General features: G+C 37.6%; 2 protein-coding genes across 3 annotated transcripts; both read right to left on the minus strand.

Moving 5' to 3' along the window:
* Nucleotides 1-976: 976 nt before the first annotated feature.
* Nucleotides 977-6,779, minus strand: LOC103947695 (cell division cycle protein 48 homolog). The gene is made up of 9 exons (XM_009358628.2): nt 6,620-6,779; nt 6,335-6,494; nt 5,632-5,860; nt 4,442-5,208; nt 3,877-4,098; nt 3,651-3,722; nt 3,267-3,548; nt 2,695-3,054; nt 977-1,585 (listed from the first exon to the last, which is right to left on the minus strand). Exons 1-9 carry the CDS (start codon nt 6,646-6,648, stop codon nt 1,292-1,294), a joined length of 2,415 nt encoding a protein of 804 aa, XP_009356903.2. The 5' UTR covers nt 6,649-6,779; the 3' UTR covers nt 977-1,291.
* Nucleotides 6,780-8,031: 1,252 nt separating this feature from the next.
* Nucleotides 8,032-14,476, minus strand: LOC103947696 (ABC transporter G family member 3). Of its 2 annotated transcripts, none has more exons than XM_018647580.2 (12): nt 14,375-14,476; nt 13,087-13,689; nt 12,899-12,978; nt 11,756-12,042; nt 11,162-11,333; nt 10,743-10,856; nt 10,370-10,498; nt 10,025-10,216; nt 9,687-9,773; nt 9,066-9,338; nt 8,612-8,719; nt 8,032-8,405 (listed from the first exon to the last, which is right to left on the minus strand). In XM_018647580.2, exons 2-12 carry the CDS (start codon nt 13,556-13,558, stop codon nt 8,148-8,150), a joined length of 2,172 nt encoding a protein of 723 aa, XP_018503096.2. In that variant the 5' UTR covers nt 13,559-13,689; nt 14,375-14,476; the 3' UTR covers nt 8,032-8,147. The 2 variants fall into 2 exon arrangements, with proteins under 2 accessions (XP_018503096.2, XP_048444922.1); XM_048588965.1 differs by lacking the exon at nt 14,375-14,476 and adding an exon at nt 13,805-13,893.
* Nucleotides 14,477-16,918: the final 2,442 nt, after the last annotated feature.

Here is a 16,918-nt window from a genome sequence, read left to right on the forward strand (position 1 = left end):
AACTCACACAAGAACTTCCCAGTGGGTCACCTATCCTAGGAATGCTCATGCCCTAACTCGCTGAACTTCAGAGTTCCGATGGAATCCGAAACCAGTGAGGCCCCAAAAAGCCTCGTGCTAGGTAGAAATGGGAATATACATATAAGGCTTACAGGATTGACTCCCCTGGGCGATGTGGGATGTTACAATCCACCCCCTTAGGGGCCCAACGTCCTCTAATGAGCTCCCAAAAAGTCTCGTGCTAGGTAGAGATGGGAATATACATATAAGGCTTAGAGGATCCACTCCCCTAGGCGATGTGGAATGTTACATTTAATATGTATCTAGAGTCATTAATATATATGTGAGAAATAATTGTTAGGAAATGTACTAGTGCAGGTGGAGCTGATGGTGACGACAAGGGAGATGATAGTATATGATGGTGGCGGCGGCAACAGTGATGATGGTAAGTGGTGGTGGATACAAAGGCAGTGATGGTGGGGACAGGCGGCAGCATTGGTGGTGTTAAGTAGTGGTGAAAGTGACGGTGATGATGGTGTCTCGTCGACAACAGCGACAATGATGGTGAGCGGTGGTGGCAGAGTCGATGGTGATGGTGGGTGGTTGTGGTAGGAGTGGTGACGATAGTAAATAATGGTGGTGGTGGTGGTGGTTATAGTGGGTAGTGCTGGGAGATAATGATGGCTACCCATAGTTGAGTTTTTTCATTTTTTTTTTAGACACCCATGAAAATTCAAAATAACAACTATTTATGTGCAATTTAAACTTACTAATTGAAGGTCCCACATTCTCTTTATTGCCCACCTAAAAATTTTAAATTTCTATACTTACAAAATCCAAAAAAGAGAATAAAGAAATTAGCGCATGTTAATTTGTAAATCCCAACTTTTATCCAAATTTCAAGTTTATATCCCTCATCCATACCGAGGGTAAATTTTGTTTCTAATTCCTTCACAAGCCAAAGATGGAAAAGCAATAAAATAACGTTTTCTAGTCTCTTTCCCAACATCATCCTAACTAGCGTTCATCCAATACAGACAACGTAGCTACTTAAAGATAACAAATCCCATGAACAAAGTAATTAGCCTTTTCCAATCCATCCATAAAATACGATTAACAGCGTAAATACTTAAAAACATCATGCTATCCTACAAAAGCCCACAAACTCTTTAGTACATAAGACTTGAGAGTCATAACTGTGGAAAGAAAAGCCTTCCCAAGGGTGATAACAGGAGCCGACAAAGGCATCTCGTTAGACAGAAATGCCTTGGGAACCATGCATATATAAATACTAACCATACAAATCGTCTTCATCAGCCGCACCAGCAGAAGTTGCGAATGCATCAGAACCAGTTGTCCCAGTTTGTGTATTTTCAGTAAACTTAAACTCAGTTCCGAAACCCCTGGACTGCTGCAAGGTCTGAGCAAAGGCCTGGTATTTGCGTATATCAGCATCGCTGACACTCCTACGAGCATATTTCATCGACTCCTCAAAATGAGCAGCTTTAATCTCCGCCACTTCATCGTCAATGTCCTCATCCATAGAATCTGGATTCTCTGCTCTCCTTCTCTCCCGCTCAATATCCTGCAAACACACCAAATCTTAATGATATATAGATCTAGTGCAGAATTTGACGGCCCGTTTGGTATTCTATTTAAGTTCCACTTTTTTTAACTCAAAAACAAGTTTTGAGTCACAAGTTCAAGATTCTTGTTTGATAGTCCACTTCTCAAAAACTGAACTCAAAAAATAACTGAAAAGCTTTGTTGTTGAACACACAAAAAGTTTGTTTTAAAACTTTTTGAAACTTTTTAGAGATCTCTCTCTCTCTCTCTCCCCTCACTTGAATCCCCCAAAGCCATCACCTCCACCCCTCCCTCCCATGGGCGAGATTAATTGACCGCGGCAAACAGCCACTGGCAATGGTGGCGCACTGGATTAGAGGTTGCTGGACTTCAGATCTGAAATCAGAGACCAAACAGGCATCCCTTGCGGAGTCGGGGGTGACTGGTCAGGGTTTATGGAGTCAAGGGAACGGCCACCGAACTGGGCGGCACGGAAGTGGAGGGAGGCAGTTGTCGGGGACTCAAAAGAGATGATATGATAGAATTTTTGAGAAGTTTGAGTAGTTAAAAAATTTAAATCAAACAGGTCCTAACTTTAGAATGTCTACATGCAGTAAATATCAAGCCAAGTCTACGAGGTCCAAACTTTCGGTATGCAAACAAGAAAGGTTCTTGCATGCTTCAGCAAATGAAACGACATACCAGTCATTCCCTGTCTACATAAAGAAAATATTGCCATATAAAGGTCCCACCAGCTACAACCCAAAGAGAGGAACAGAACAAAATCCGACATGCAAAGGTTTGAAAATCAAATTGGGATCCAAACCAAATTAACAGCTCTGAACAAGCAGAGCTTGCAATTTCCAGAACTCACTTGCATAAGCAGAGTTTGTAATTTCCAGGACTCACGACACTGAAGTTTGCACTTCATATTTGATCAATTTTACACCAACTAAATCTTAAAAGTCCAACCAAGACTACATGCGATCCTTTTATTTTTCTTCCTCTATTGTTGGTGAGATCATGCGAATTTAAGTTATCAAAAATCACTACTAGTCTATATGTGCATCAATGGGAAGCTAAAGTTACTAAACATTTGAAGAACTAGAATGACAAATGAGGACGTACCTTTTCTATATTCTCTCTTATGGCATACTTGCATGACCGCTGGCAGATCTCTGTGATATCGGCCCCACTAAAGCCCTGTGTATATCTAGCCAGTGCTCTCAGATCAACATCCTTTGAAACAGGTGATTTTCTCAAGCAGGATTTAAATATTTGGAAACGTGATTCTTCATCTGGAAGAGGAATGTAAATCAATTGGTCAAGCCGGCCAGGGCGTAGGAGTGCTGGGTCAATGATGTCAGGTCGGTTTGTGGCCCCAATAATGAAAACAGTCTTTTTTGCTGACATGCCATCCATTTCAGTCAGGAGTTGGTTAAGAACACGATCAGCAGCACCACCTGCATCCCCAGAACTGCTTCCCCTCTGCAACAATCAGTGGAAAGTAAAATGAAGACCAACAAACCAAAAGGAAAATAACGGTAAGAATTAAATCAATTCACTTAGCTAATTAACTTTCAGCAACTCAAATTAAAAGGCAATTAGAACCAAATTTCATACTTCAGGTAGCTTTAATTTATACAAAATTTTATGTGAAGATAATAGTAAATAAAAGTTAATCTGATCAGGAAACAGACCTGCGTAGCAATGGAATCAAGCTCATCAAAGAAAAGGACACACGGTGCAGATGATCGAGCCTTGTCAAAGATTTCTCGCACATTGGCTTCACTCTCACCAAACCACATGGTTAGCAGTTCGGGGCCCTTAATACTGATGAAGTTAGCTTGACATTCATTTGCAATCGCCTTGGCCAAAAGAGTTTTCCCACATCCTGGGGGCCCGTAGAAAAGTACTCCTTTAGAAGGTGACATGCCAAATTTCTCAAACTTCTCCGGGTGCTCAACAGGATATTGAACGGTCTTTTAAGCAAACAAGGCAGGAATTAGAAAGAGTTAGCTGTAAGCACTGCAGATAAAAAATTACAAGATATGAACATAATAGCAATAAATAAAGATTATTACCTCTTGTAACTCCCGCTTAACATTCTCAAGGCCTCCAATATCCTCCCAACTGACATTAGGAACTTCGACAACCTGCACCACATCAAAGTTGAAACAAAGATTTTTAAAAAAAATATTTTGAAAAATAAAATTTTCATATATATAAAGAGAGGACTCTGTCATATCTCGAAGATATAAATCAACAGTTCTATACATTAGACAGGATCCAAGCGAAAGAATCACTCACTGTTTCACGCAAAGCAGATGGATTGCTTGTTCCAAGAGCAGTCTGGAAGTGCTCGTTTGTAACAGCCATTGAATTAAGTATCTCCGCATCAATGGATTCGTCTTCCAAGTCTATCACATCCATCTTCTCCCTAATACATTGCAGAGCAGCTTCAGTGCAGAGAGCAGCAAGGTCAGCACCAACATACCCATGAGTATCCTTGGAAATCCTCTCTAGATCAACCTGTACAGTAGGAAGCATCATTTAGAACACCTGAATAGAGATAAATAATGAAAATGGAAACCAAATTGGCATTTAAGTGAGAAACTTTGACAAACTGTAGTGCCAGCTCTGAAAAAATATCCAGATACTTCGTACTTATAGGATGGGCCATCTAACCTAAGCTTCAGTAAGCTCAGATAATGTGTCTAACTTGAAGTTTTAATAATTTTAACTTAAGGTTTCACCACCTTGATTAACCAGATCTGTTTATACTTGGGAACCAAAGCAGTCACAATGTATTCCAGATACAGCAAATGTTTTACCCTAGTAAAAACTTAGTGAATAAAGGAGAGGTTCAACTTACATCATCAGAGAGTTTCATGTTCTTTGTGTGTATGCGGAGAACTTCAAGGCGCCCCACTTCATCAGGAACACCAATGTCTATCTCCCTGTCAAACCTACCAAACCTTCTCAAAGCCGCGTCAATACTGTTTGGACGATTTGTAGCACCAATAACGATAACATGGGCTCGAGATTTCAGTCCATCCATCAGAGTCAAAAGCTGGGAGACAATCCTCCTTTCAACTTCACCATGTGTCTTCTCCCGCTTAGGAGCAATTGAGTCTAGCTCATCGATAAAGATGATGGATGGAGCATTCTTCTCCGCTTCTTCAAATGCCTTTCTGAGATTGCTCTCACTCTCTCCAGCCAATTTTGACATAATCTCTGGTCCGTTAATGCAAAAGAAAAAAGCACCAGTTTCATTGGCAACAGCTCTGGCTATTAATGTCTTTCCTGATCCCGGGGGTCCATAAAGTAGAATTCCTTTCGGAGGTTTAACACCAATTGATTTGAAGAGTTGGGGATGCCTTAGTGGAAGCTCTACTAGTTCACGGATTTGAGCCATCTGCTTCCGAACACCACCCACGTCATCATAACCAACTTCATCCAACCTTTCCTCATCCTCCCTTTTCACGGGTTCCCCCTCACAGAAGATCTCCGTGTCAGGGGAAACCACACAATATTCTCCTGGGTCAGTTTCAATGACCTTGAACTCTACACTTCTCATTCCTCCTCTGACAAGGAACAGATCTCCTTTCCTCACAGGGCGATAAGCTTCCAAGAAGTAAGCTGCAAACCAATCAAGGGGATAGCGCAAGCCAAGTTTTAGTGTCCAAGTCTCAAGAAAAAATCTAAAAAACTTCAATCCAATACAAAATGGCAGACAGCATGCTGAGGTAGTCCAAATCATTTGGCATCAAACTTACAATTTTTCTACGAAATGGAGTGAACAGTTAAATGGAGTAGGAAGCAATCCTAATAAACACTAACCATTAATGTAGATGTAACATAAACGCTTATAAAAGGCTACCAAGAGGAACAAAAAAAAAACGAGAAAAGCACACTAATCTGTTCCTAGAGCAACAATCACCACAATGACCCTGGGAAAGTCAAATGTAGGTGGTCTTGGATGGGCCTGAATAAACAAGTACAACACAGAGATAAATATTTTAAAAGTAAAAAAAAAGACCACCAAAGAGGTCAACAACTCACGTTTCAAAAAGGCATCAAAGAGATTTCCTGTAACTCCTTCAATAGAGTCATCAATAGGCAAAATGTGAACACGCTTCCCATACTTAACATCAGGGCATTGATGTACAGACACAACATCTCCAAGTCGAACCCTTAAATTTGACCTGACAACCTTGTTCATCCTGATTCTTGGCTCTTCACAGGTGTCATCAGCAAGTGCAATGCAGATTGTGTCTTTTCGTTTCTTCCCCTGAAACCCCAATCGCAAATAATAAAAATACATATATGACATAAATCAGAACCTCCGAAAATTAAAAAAAAACAGCGTCATAAAAATAAAGTATGACAGAAAAACACTTGGGTCTTACTCCGTTGATAAAATCCACGTAACGAATATCTATTTGCATCAGGATGCTACCTAACAGGTCCCAAACAAGTAAAACTGATAACTTTCCACCTTTTATTAATTCTAACTTAAACTTCCAAACCAATGAATACAGAACAACCTAATTCTAGGTTTGAACTATATTTGCAATTTCTACCACAATTCACGATCTAAAGCAACTTGCTTCATAGAAATACAGATTATGAAACAAAAAAAAAATAAAAAAAAATGCCCTAAAACCTCATCCAACAAAACCCTGGCGTGAAATTTTAATTTTCAAATTTTTTTACAAGCTACCCTAAATCTTATTTTTCTGATTAGATTGAAATAAAGCAGTACCTTGATGAGGATAGTGTCACCGCGGAAAAACTGGAGCTTTTCCATGGTTTCGGGATGCATTGAAACGACGGAGTTATCGTCGTTTAGAGCTTCATCAACGACGAGACGGTTCGGCGACTTTTTCCGCTCCAAAATTGCCGTCGAGAAGTCCTTCTTCTTCCTGCAAAACGATGAAATCCCCAATCAGAATTTCAAAAATTTACGCAAATAAAACGGAAAAGAAAAACTTCGATATATGAAAATTGTGGAAAATGAAAACAAAATTAATGGCAGCGGTTGACTCACGAGTCGGACGATTCGGCCGGGTGAGCCATGGTTGGAGAATTTCAGAGATCAGGAACTATGGTAGACGGAGGGGGAGAGAGAGAGAGAGAGAGAGAGAGATGGAGTGTGTGGGAGGATTATCTTTCAGGGTCTGAGTTTTTATGGGGGATGACTTGTTTGGCAGGAAATATTTCTCACTAGTGGGACTGTTTGGTTATATGGAGAGGCAGTAACCGGAATTGGAATTGGAAATCGGGACAGAGTAATTAGAAACTTCCAAACTTAGCTCGTCTCCAATTATTTAAAAAAGAAAAGAAAAATAGAGTTATTTAAGGCTTAAAGTTCAAAATTTAGGAAGAGGAACCTTTCCTGATCCATTTTGTGGGAATCCTAGGAATCTACACATCCTAGCCGTTCATCGTACATCATGCGGTCTGTTTACGTCAGGTATTATTTGTGTTTAATTTTAAATTAAAAAAATTCAAATGATTTCTAATCGCACAATGCACGATAAATGACTAAGAAGTGAGGATCTCTATGATCCCACAATTTGGATCCAGATGGGTTCCAAATCCCAAAATTTAACCTCAAAGAGTTAGTTTATTGGAAAACGAGCAAAAGTTTAAAATTTCCAAATCGAGTCTGAATTTCACGAATGCATTTTAGAGTTACTAAATTTGACTCGGAAGCTAAAAGTGTGTTGTCTCCTCATGTGGTACCACAGAATAAACCAAATTCATCTTTATCCTTATTTGCGGCAATTTTAACTTAAAAAGAAAAGCAATTAAATTTTTAATTTTCTTTTGGTTTTAGTATTAAGAAAATTACAAAGTAATGATGAATCTCACATATAGATTATTCCGTTATAGAGTATTACTTTAGAAAAGTTTTATTGTACCCTAAGTATTGTCACCAATCACCATGGAGTGGAATGATGATTTAATTGGACAAAAATACCAAAAGTTTTGATTAGTAGTTATTAGGGTAACTTGCCTCTCATGCTTTGATTCAAGCAATATTCTACCCTAATTTAAACCACAAGAAGAGTTATTTGAATTTTAGCGCAGATAGGAGGGAGTACATTGCTCTAGACGACTTGACTACTACCAGTCCCAAGTCTACAAACAACGAGATTACTCCCCTCACTCATACGTACCGAACTTTTTCGACTGTAATAATCTAGTCCTCATTAATTGAAGAATAATACTATTCACAAACTCTTTTTTGCCTCCCACACTCTTGTTAAATTTTGACCACTGATCTTCAATTCACTCGATTTGACGGCTAGAAATCGAAAAGCGTGTAAAGGGTAAAAATAGGTGTGTATAGCATCACCCTATTTGAAATGAAAATCAGGCATGAAATGCAGATCTCAGGTCTGTAAGCATTCAAAATAACAAGGAGTTGGCAACAAAAGAATAATCAGCAAAAGCTCCCTAAAACGTGCACTTTCTCATTCATAGACGATAAAGGTACATGCCAAAGGCTGCATGAAGTTACAAAAATGTGATGGCTGAAATACAACACTAATGGCCAGTGGCAACTTCATTCATCTTGCACTGTTTGTATCCTGATTACACTTCAAAATCTTACGTATATACTTTTTGTCGCCTACACGAAAGTACAGTGAAACAAAGAAAAGAACACGATACCCGACAGCCATTAGAAACAAGATCAGTAAATTTTCCCACTTGGAATTGCTGTCTGGGGAGATGTCATATGCGTTACTAAGAGCTTGATACCCGGATATGGTCCTTACCTGCCCAACTGGAAAGGATGTCCCTACGTACTCATTCTCCAACAGCCCCTGTAACAGGAAGGTAATAGTTACGAATGTTCAGTTAAAAAAACATATTAAAATTAACCAACTAGTTCCAAAACATCACTCCGGAATGCTTTGTTCCCTTCCCAAATTCGAGAAATTTGAAACTAAGCCAGGTTGCTCAACAATTGTTTTTCAGCGTTGTTATGCAGCAAGGAAGAAAATACATGGGACTAAGTAAATCCTCTTGCCTGTATAGAGTATGTATGGAAAGCTAAATAGGATACTGGATATTTCCACACTGGTCCAGGCAAAGCATTTCGAATTCTGAAATAGCCCGCGGATAGCATCATTACCACCTGAAATTCCATATGTATTCAATGTAAGATTAGGGAAGGATAGAAAACTGATTATAACGTTATAACACCGCCAATCTTGGTCAGAAAAGCAAAATTACAATTTATATCACGGACATTCATTGATATGATACCCGAGACAGTTTTATTGCACACCATGCCATAAAACACAACTGCGACGTATTTTATGATTTGGTTTCACAGTTTAGTTTATCCAAGCCCATACCAAATTTAATGATCTTTGATCAGGAAAAAGCAGTATGATTTACCATGCGGAAAAATGTAAAAGTTCTTGTTCGTTTGCAGATGACTTCAAGTACATTATTTCATTGAGATAAGAGGAACTTACTTGTATGCATATCAGAGTGAGGGTGCTCCAGAAAACATCTTGCCATAAAGAAACAACCACCAGCATTATCCCATCATTAACTAAGAGGCACATGAAGAAATTCAGCATGAAGTACATCAACAAGCTAAACTCATCATGCAATCCTATAAGGAAATAGAAGACGACACTTGATGGGATGGAGATGAGAAACAGGAACGGGATGCTAGAGAGAAGCTGTCCACATAAAAAGACTAGTGCCCCCAAATGGTGGTTCGATTCTTCACTGGCATATATCTACAGTATCCATAATCAGTTTATTAGAAGAATCACGAAAACAATGAACTTAACTTATTACAGTTTTTATAAGAATGTCCTATAATTTCCTAGAGAAGACCAGCTACTCAACTGGCAATACTAATACCTTATCATCATCGCAAATAAATGAAATGTCTTTAACACTGCCGAAGTTTAAACTGAGAGATAATTTTGGATCTCTAAATCTTGGGTTCTTTCAAGAAAAAACTTAATACCAGCATAACTCATATAATTAATCTACCAATGTTGCCACTATATTAATCATAACCAGGCAAACTTTCACACTACTTTAAGTCAAAATCTAAGACATGAATCAATCAGGATTACCTTGATTTCTTTGATATATGCAGGTACTCCAGAAATGCTTAGCAGTGCAGTAAACGAAATAAATACAAATATCGCTGCAACTTTTGTCTGCATATAAAAGGTTTAACATTATTTAGAATATATCACATGCTCCAGCAGCGTTTGCTAGTGCAGTACAGAACAAAAATAAACATTACTTCAACTCAACTTGACCGCATGCGAGAGTAAAAATTTTGAAAGAAGTGTTAAATTAAGAAAGTGGCATTCATAAAGGAGAACTGAAAACAATTTCCGAAATATGCAATCGACTTTTATTTTATTTTCTCGGTGATTGAAAAAAGTGATGCTAAGTAACTCACCACAACTGAAGACAAAGAATGCCCTGAGCCAGAAAATACTGTTCCAACAGAGAGTGTAAAAATCATATAAAGAACAAGACGAAGCCAGTAGTATTTCCAATCCCTTGACATTATTAATAACGATCTCCAAGTTAAAACTGCTATCCGTGTAGCAGCTCCAGCCCTTCCCTTGCTTTTAAGTACCAGACCTTCCTATAGGAGCATATGCACATCAGAAGTTAACAAAGATTACAGAACCCAATATATATGCCAATATGTAAACATAACCAAATTATGGAACACCATATGGAAAACAGGAAACTTCCGATATAAAACAGAAATCACAGCTGCATATCAAATTTTTACCTTATCTGTGAGTCTCAGTATCATAGTTTCAACTGCAGCAGCATCTGCTGATGTTTTATAAGTTGCTTCAAGGGTGCGTATTGCCACAGCAGTATCCATGTTCACCGATGAAAAATCTCCGTTGTCATCCTGTCATCACGTTGTAGTTCATGCAAAGCATATGTTAAACAAAGTGAATATCCCACTAAAGTCTAAGACATATTGGACCACAGTTATTATGGTGAATTCATAACAAACCATTGTCAGCCATCCTTCCACTTTTAAGTCAAAATAAAAACATACAGTCCAACAAATTTGAAACTTCTCAAAAGGAAAATTATAATGTACGAATTTAAGGCATAGAATTAGGAAAACTGCAGCATCCTGTACTTACCTGCCAATTTTTGCATGTTGAAATGATCTTGTCGAAATCTGTATTTATTGCCCGTAAAAAGTGATCTGACGGACTTTGCATAATTGGACAAGGAAATCCAGCATTTGAGAAGTGCTGAATCAACATAAAGTGCATGTTAGCAGTTATCTACAATTCTCCAATTAGCTCCCAAAAACATAAAAGAACAAAAAATAAATAAACATAAAAACACGAAATTTTAGAATTTTAATTTTTATAACATAATCAGTTTCTTGAATTTCTTCTCTTACGCAATAATCTCAACCATATGAAACACACAACACTAATAAGAAAATAGTACCTTGTTTAAAATGTTAATGACAAACCAGACTAATTTTACGGTCAGTGAGCCCAGAATTAAAAAGTAAATGACAAAACAGACTTATTTAAATGTCATTTACCTGCAAACAAGCCAAGGTTTCTCCAAAAAACAGGGTATTTCCATTTGAAAGAAGACATATCCGATCAAAAAGGCCAAATACTTCTGTGCTGCTTTGGTAAATGGTAAATATAATGGTGCAACCCGTACTTGCAAGTTTCTTCAGTGTTACCATCATCAGAAGTGCGGAGACACTGAAAAAAATAAAAACCACTTCAGTTATGGTACTTTAAGGAATCAAATATATATCAAAAGAAAGGCAATTGGTCATGAGCATGGAGTCCATGCGATAAACTACATATGGATAAAGGAGACCTAATCAATACAATTCAATGATGCTGCAAGATCCCTCAGGAAATAATGCAGCAACAATCCTATATTGTATCAATTCTACGGTTAGCTAAATTATTCTTGGAAATCATCAAGTTGACAACTTAGCGCACTAATATTTATATATCTTACGATTTCTTCAAAAACATAAAATGCAACTGAGAGACTTCAAAGACAATTATAGAAACTCGTAATTTAGTTACACACAAAATAGTGCTACACTGACAATTTACCACACCATGGAATGGAATAATGTAGAGTGCACGGCAAACAGAATAAATTTTACCTATCAAGATGATAAAGGGGCTCATCTATGAATAAAATATGAGGCCTCATCACAAGCTCTCGAGCGATGCTAACACGCCTTCTATCACCATTTGGAAGGCCCTTCATAAGACAGTAACCACCTATCAATTTGTTTGCACAATCACCCAGTGACATGGCATGGATGGCATCCTCTACTATGCTCCTCTTCTGACAAACGAAACCAGGAAGCTGGAGCAGCGCAGAGTAATATAGAAACTCTCGAACAGTGAGGGATCCAATTAGAGTGATTTCCCTCTCAACAAAGCCCTGCGAGTTGGATTAACAAAAATGTAGCCAGAGTCCACAGACACAGAGTTAGCCATAGAAAAACAATGTGACCTTTTACACACCCCCTCCAAAACGAAAAAGTTATTAATCGTCAGTTTAGGTAAGATGACCACCATGTAATTTGCCCTGAGAAAAATCTATCAAGTGCTCCACCTAGGGGACGCGATCACGCCAATCAGGAAAAGGTTGTAAAACTTGAATGGGGCAAATTGAGAAGCCTGAAAGACTTGAGGCTAAATGGGCAATGAGAACAGCCTGGCTTTACCACACTAAAACAGGCTTGGAATGGAACTGAGACTGGTTAGACATTGCTCTAATTTTTTTTTTTTTTTTATATCCAAAACTTCAGATTATTAATCACTTTTTGCATGGTTCGGAATATCCTAATGATAGACGGATGACATCTCTAACAAAAAAAACATAGCTGTTTATGATAACCCATAAGAATAAACAGATTTTAATAACCATGAAAAAGTATATCAGAATTATTATGTTTCAAATTTGATTGAACTCGTACTAAAATGTTTTGAAGAAAAGCCAATGTACACTAAAACTAATTTGAGAGCATATGCTAACAGTCACTTGAGTAACTTTTTCTTAAAAAAAATCACCAAATGTGTGTCCGAACGTAACAGAAATAACAGAAAAATGACAAGAGGAATAGTCGCGACACAGACTCGTGACAAACAAAATGATGAGAGAGTGAAATTGTAAGTAGAGCCCGAGACTAATTGGGTAATAGTAGGAAAGCAAATAAAACAATGTATGAGTTGCAACTTGCAAACTACATAAAAAGTAAAAACTGAACAGAATAGTGATGTTACGTGGAACTTACATATGAACCATACGGCATGTGCGACTTTGCACCATTCACAAACACCTCACCGTACATTCTGGCTGAGTGAGGCAATCTTCCTAAAGCAAGGGAAACAAACAATGCTTAGAACTCAAGTATGCAAAAATAAGAGAAGGCACAATTCTATCGCAATTAGAAATTTAAAAGTGAGAGGGAATCTTAAGGACCTGCAAGTGCCCTTAGTAGCGTCGACTTCCCCGATTTATCAGGACCCATAATTACTGTTATAGTTCCCTGCAATGCATAACCATTCGAACTCTTCACAACCTTCTCAGAGTACTTTCTTTTCCCCTTGATTGTAACAGTCAAATCTTTCCACACAAGGGATGCCCCTGCAATCTTTCTTACAACAGTTGCACCCTCTGGTAACCCTGGGGATGGCAGGGACCCACTATTGAGCTTCGAAAGAGATGGGGAGACCGGTGTGACAGCAATGTTGATGGAGTCACCTCCTTCCTCCAACCTAACATCAACATCTGTATCCTCCCATTCAGGTGAATCTTCAAATGAGATGGGTTGTCTCAGTGAGCCAGGTTTACGCAAATAGAAAAAGTTACTTGAGGGCACCCGACTTGCTGGACTACTTGCCGACGATGAGGAAGACCTATAATTATCCGATTGTGATTGTATTTCTTCCATATCCTCTTCAAGATTACAAGCTTCAAGTCATTCTACAATAAACTTATGATCAGCAACAAACTTGAATTACTACATATGCATCGACGACACAATTCAATACTTGTCACAAAACACCCTCCTTATGCGGAATCCTGCATCAAGAACCAGCACCATAATCACTATCTGTTATATCCAAACCGTCAGAAAACAAAGTCACCCCCAATAAGTTGTTATTTATACTTAATGCTGAAATGGATTTTTTTTTACCGGTTTCATTGGCGGGAATGGAAACCCTGGACCTATCCTAATCCTAACGCATTACCACATCACCTCATCCGTCCCTCACCACTTGCAGAATAATGGAGCTGAAATATTGAAAAACTACATAGGTAACTGCTTTAGTGGAACATTTTAACTGCTGTTCACAAAAAATCTGCCCAAAATAGCCATTTTGTCATCAAAAGTTAATCTTGGTAAATTTTTTTTCTTGATTATATTCATTTATTCTACGAGTAATCGGAAATGGAAACACGAACATACAAGTCAAGTTCGAAACCAATCATAAAACTACAATCTGTTTCCTTCTTTCTTTAGTTTTCTCGCCAACCAAATTCTGCTCTCCAGCTTAAGCCTTAAACATAAAATCATTAGCTAAAAACTAAGAGAGCAACCATATGTAAAGCCATTAAACCCAGAAATATGTATATATTGTTTCATATTTTTAAGCTTTTCTCTTCATTTCTGAGAGACCAAACACAAGTAAAAGCTTCATATCTAAACCCTAAGCTACTTCAAACAGATGAAGTAGAAGCTTGAGAGATTGAAGCAGAGACATACCTGGATCTGAGTAGGAGCTCACAGAGAGAGAGAGAGAGAGAGACTGAGTGTGTGTCTGAAGGGTTTTGGAGTGTGTCAGTGACCAAGAGGAGCAAATTAATTTATTCAGCGGGTTATTTGACGCGCTTTTTCCTGTATATGTATGCTTTGCTTCGCTTTTTCCTTGTTTTGTCCTTATCTTTTTTTTCTCCTATTTTGCATAATCCAAAGTGTAATGTTGGCAAAGAGCGGAATTGTACGATAGTGGTAGAAAATTTTTAAATTCTTGCATAATGATATAGATTTAAATTTAATTAATGATTAATTTAACATTTAATTTAACAAAATTTATCATTTGATAAAAAAAAAACAAATATATATATATATATATAATGTAGGCAAAAGAAATTCTCCACTAATAATTTATGTTTTTTTTTCTCTTCAGGGGCAAACTTGGCATCCAATGCTCCATCCGCAGTTTCATTCCAATAATTGTGGTCCCACTCCTTCAATACTTATACATCAAATTAGAGGAGTGAGGATCATCATCAGATTCTTTTTGTGAGGATCTCGAAACTCTTCAAATAACATCAGTTCATTATGCATCGTGCTATCAGAAATTATTATAAATTTTTTTATTTAAAATTGAATATAAACAGTACTTGAAGAATATTGACCGCACAATACACGATGAACGGATATAATTGAAGAATCTCGATATTCTCACAAAGATAATCGGGCAAAAATCTTCGCTCACATTTGAGATACAAATTTTTATTTACATTTATTTTATATTTTCAAAAAATATATATAAAAAAATTACTTTAACGAGACAGATATAAATTAGAGTTTTTTTATTTATTATTATTGGCATGAATAACCACCACAAGATGTGAATTTAGGTTTTTATTTTCATTCTTCTGCGAAGATGTCTCTCCATTGGAGATTTTTCTGGCCAACAATAAATACACAAATGAAGGCATTTGGGAGATGCTCTTTTGTTTTTGGTGGGGAAAAGATTAGGGGAGGTTAGGCTATCCGATTCTGGAACCAGGATATACCACAAACTTTATTGAAAACTAACAGATGAGCTCTTAGTTTTTCCAAATTTTATGAATTGCCCACCAAAAAATATTATCTGGACTCAAACCTAAATCTTCATATAAAGAAAAAACAATCATTACCAACTCAACTCACTCTCGTTTTATTATAATAAGTATTTGGGCGCTGATTAGTTAGTATGCAAAATACTCACCAACAACATCGTTCAATGACAATAAAACGCCCGTCCATTTAATATTTTCTCAAACTTTTCTTCTTCCCTTTTGCCTTATGCCATGGCAGATCAGATCACCATCATTCTCTCTTCTACGTCGAGCCCACCCCCTTTCCACCTCAAACATCTCTACCTCGACTCCCATAATCCTCCTTAGTTATGATTTTTTAACAGTTTGGGCCGCAAGATTTTGTTTGTCTGCGATTGATTTATTTCAATACAAATAAAAAGTAAAAGAAGATTTATTTTCATGTGATTTTATTTTGCTTTTCTTAGCATAGTTGGATTTTTTTTTTTTTTAATGGCTACAGGGTGAGCATGATTCGATTTGACTCAAAAAATAATTCTATTGATTTTAGCAGTTCAGTTCAGTTTTGATCAATACCTCCACTGTAATCAAATCAAACCAAACCATTGGTAATTGATTTAGTTCGGTAATTTTATACCTATTCTAACAGATCAATTGAAAAAATTCGAACATCTCAAGAGTTATAATGACACACCCTGACCGGAATCGAGGCACGCTGGCCGTCATGTGAGGGTGACGTAGTCATGTGCACAGTACATAAGTGATAGTATTATGTAAATGTGGGTGAACAAAAACCAAACTAGCTAACTTACACTAGACAAATAAATAAGTGTGAGTGAAGGTATTTTAAGTGTAGATACATATATTCAGAGTATAGGTAACCTAAGTGCAGTCCAGCAGGCTAAGTATTAATTATACAGGACATGAAATAAAGTTCCTACATTAATTGAAGTTTGTCAGAACCGTCATAGAGTCCTCGTAAGCCACCAACTCGAACGTCTAACTAGAACTTGGAGGAGCGCAAAATAGAAAACGTGAGCGGGCAAAAACAAAGCTTTTTGAAACCATTTCTTTTTCCAAAAATAATAACCCCTCACCGTAAAACTTGTATAATTTCTCAGAAAATAATAATACATATGTAGGTAGAAATCATGCTCAAGAGTAGTGAAAACCAAGTATATGCCATGTCAAGTATCTCAGCCATGAAATAAATCAATGTAAACTGATATGTCAGCCGGAGTCACCTAACGTGACCTGTATGGCTAAACCTATAGCTCATTTACCAATTCTTGCACACGAGTCAAAACCACCTAATGTGGTCTGTACGACAGGCTGGGTGTAAATAGATACGCTCAAGTGCCACGATCACGTGAAGGCTGTGCAATGAATCGTAGGTCACCTACAAGTCGGAACCACCTAATGTGGTATGTACAACAGGCTGGCACCAAACTTGGATCCAAGGTGAGCATGCGGTGCGGGA

This window comes from the organism of the source record quoted next, unplaced genomic scaffold (assembly GCF_019419815.1).
Source record: "Pyrus x bretschneideri cultivar Hongxiangsu unplaced genomic scaffold, Pyrus_bretschneideri_v1 Contig29, whole genome shotgun sequence".
In the NCBI taxonomy this organism is placed as follows: Eukaryota; Viridiplantae; Streptophyta; class Magnoliopsida; order Rosales; family Rosaceae; genus Pyrus; species Pyrus x bretschneideri.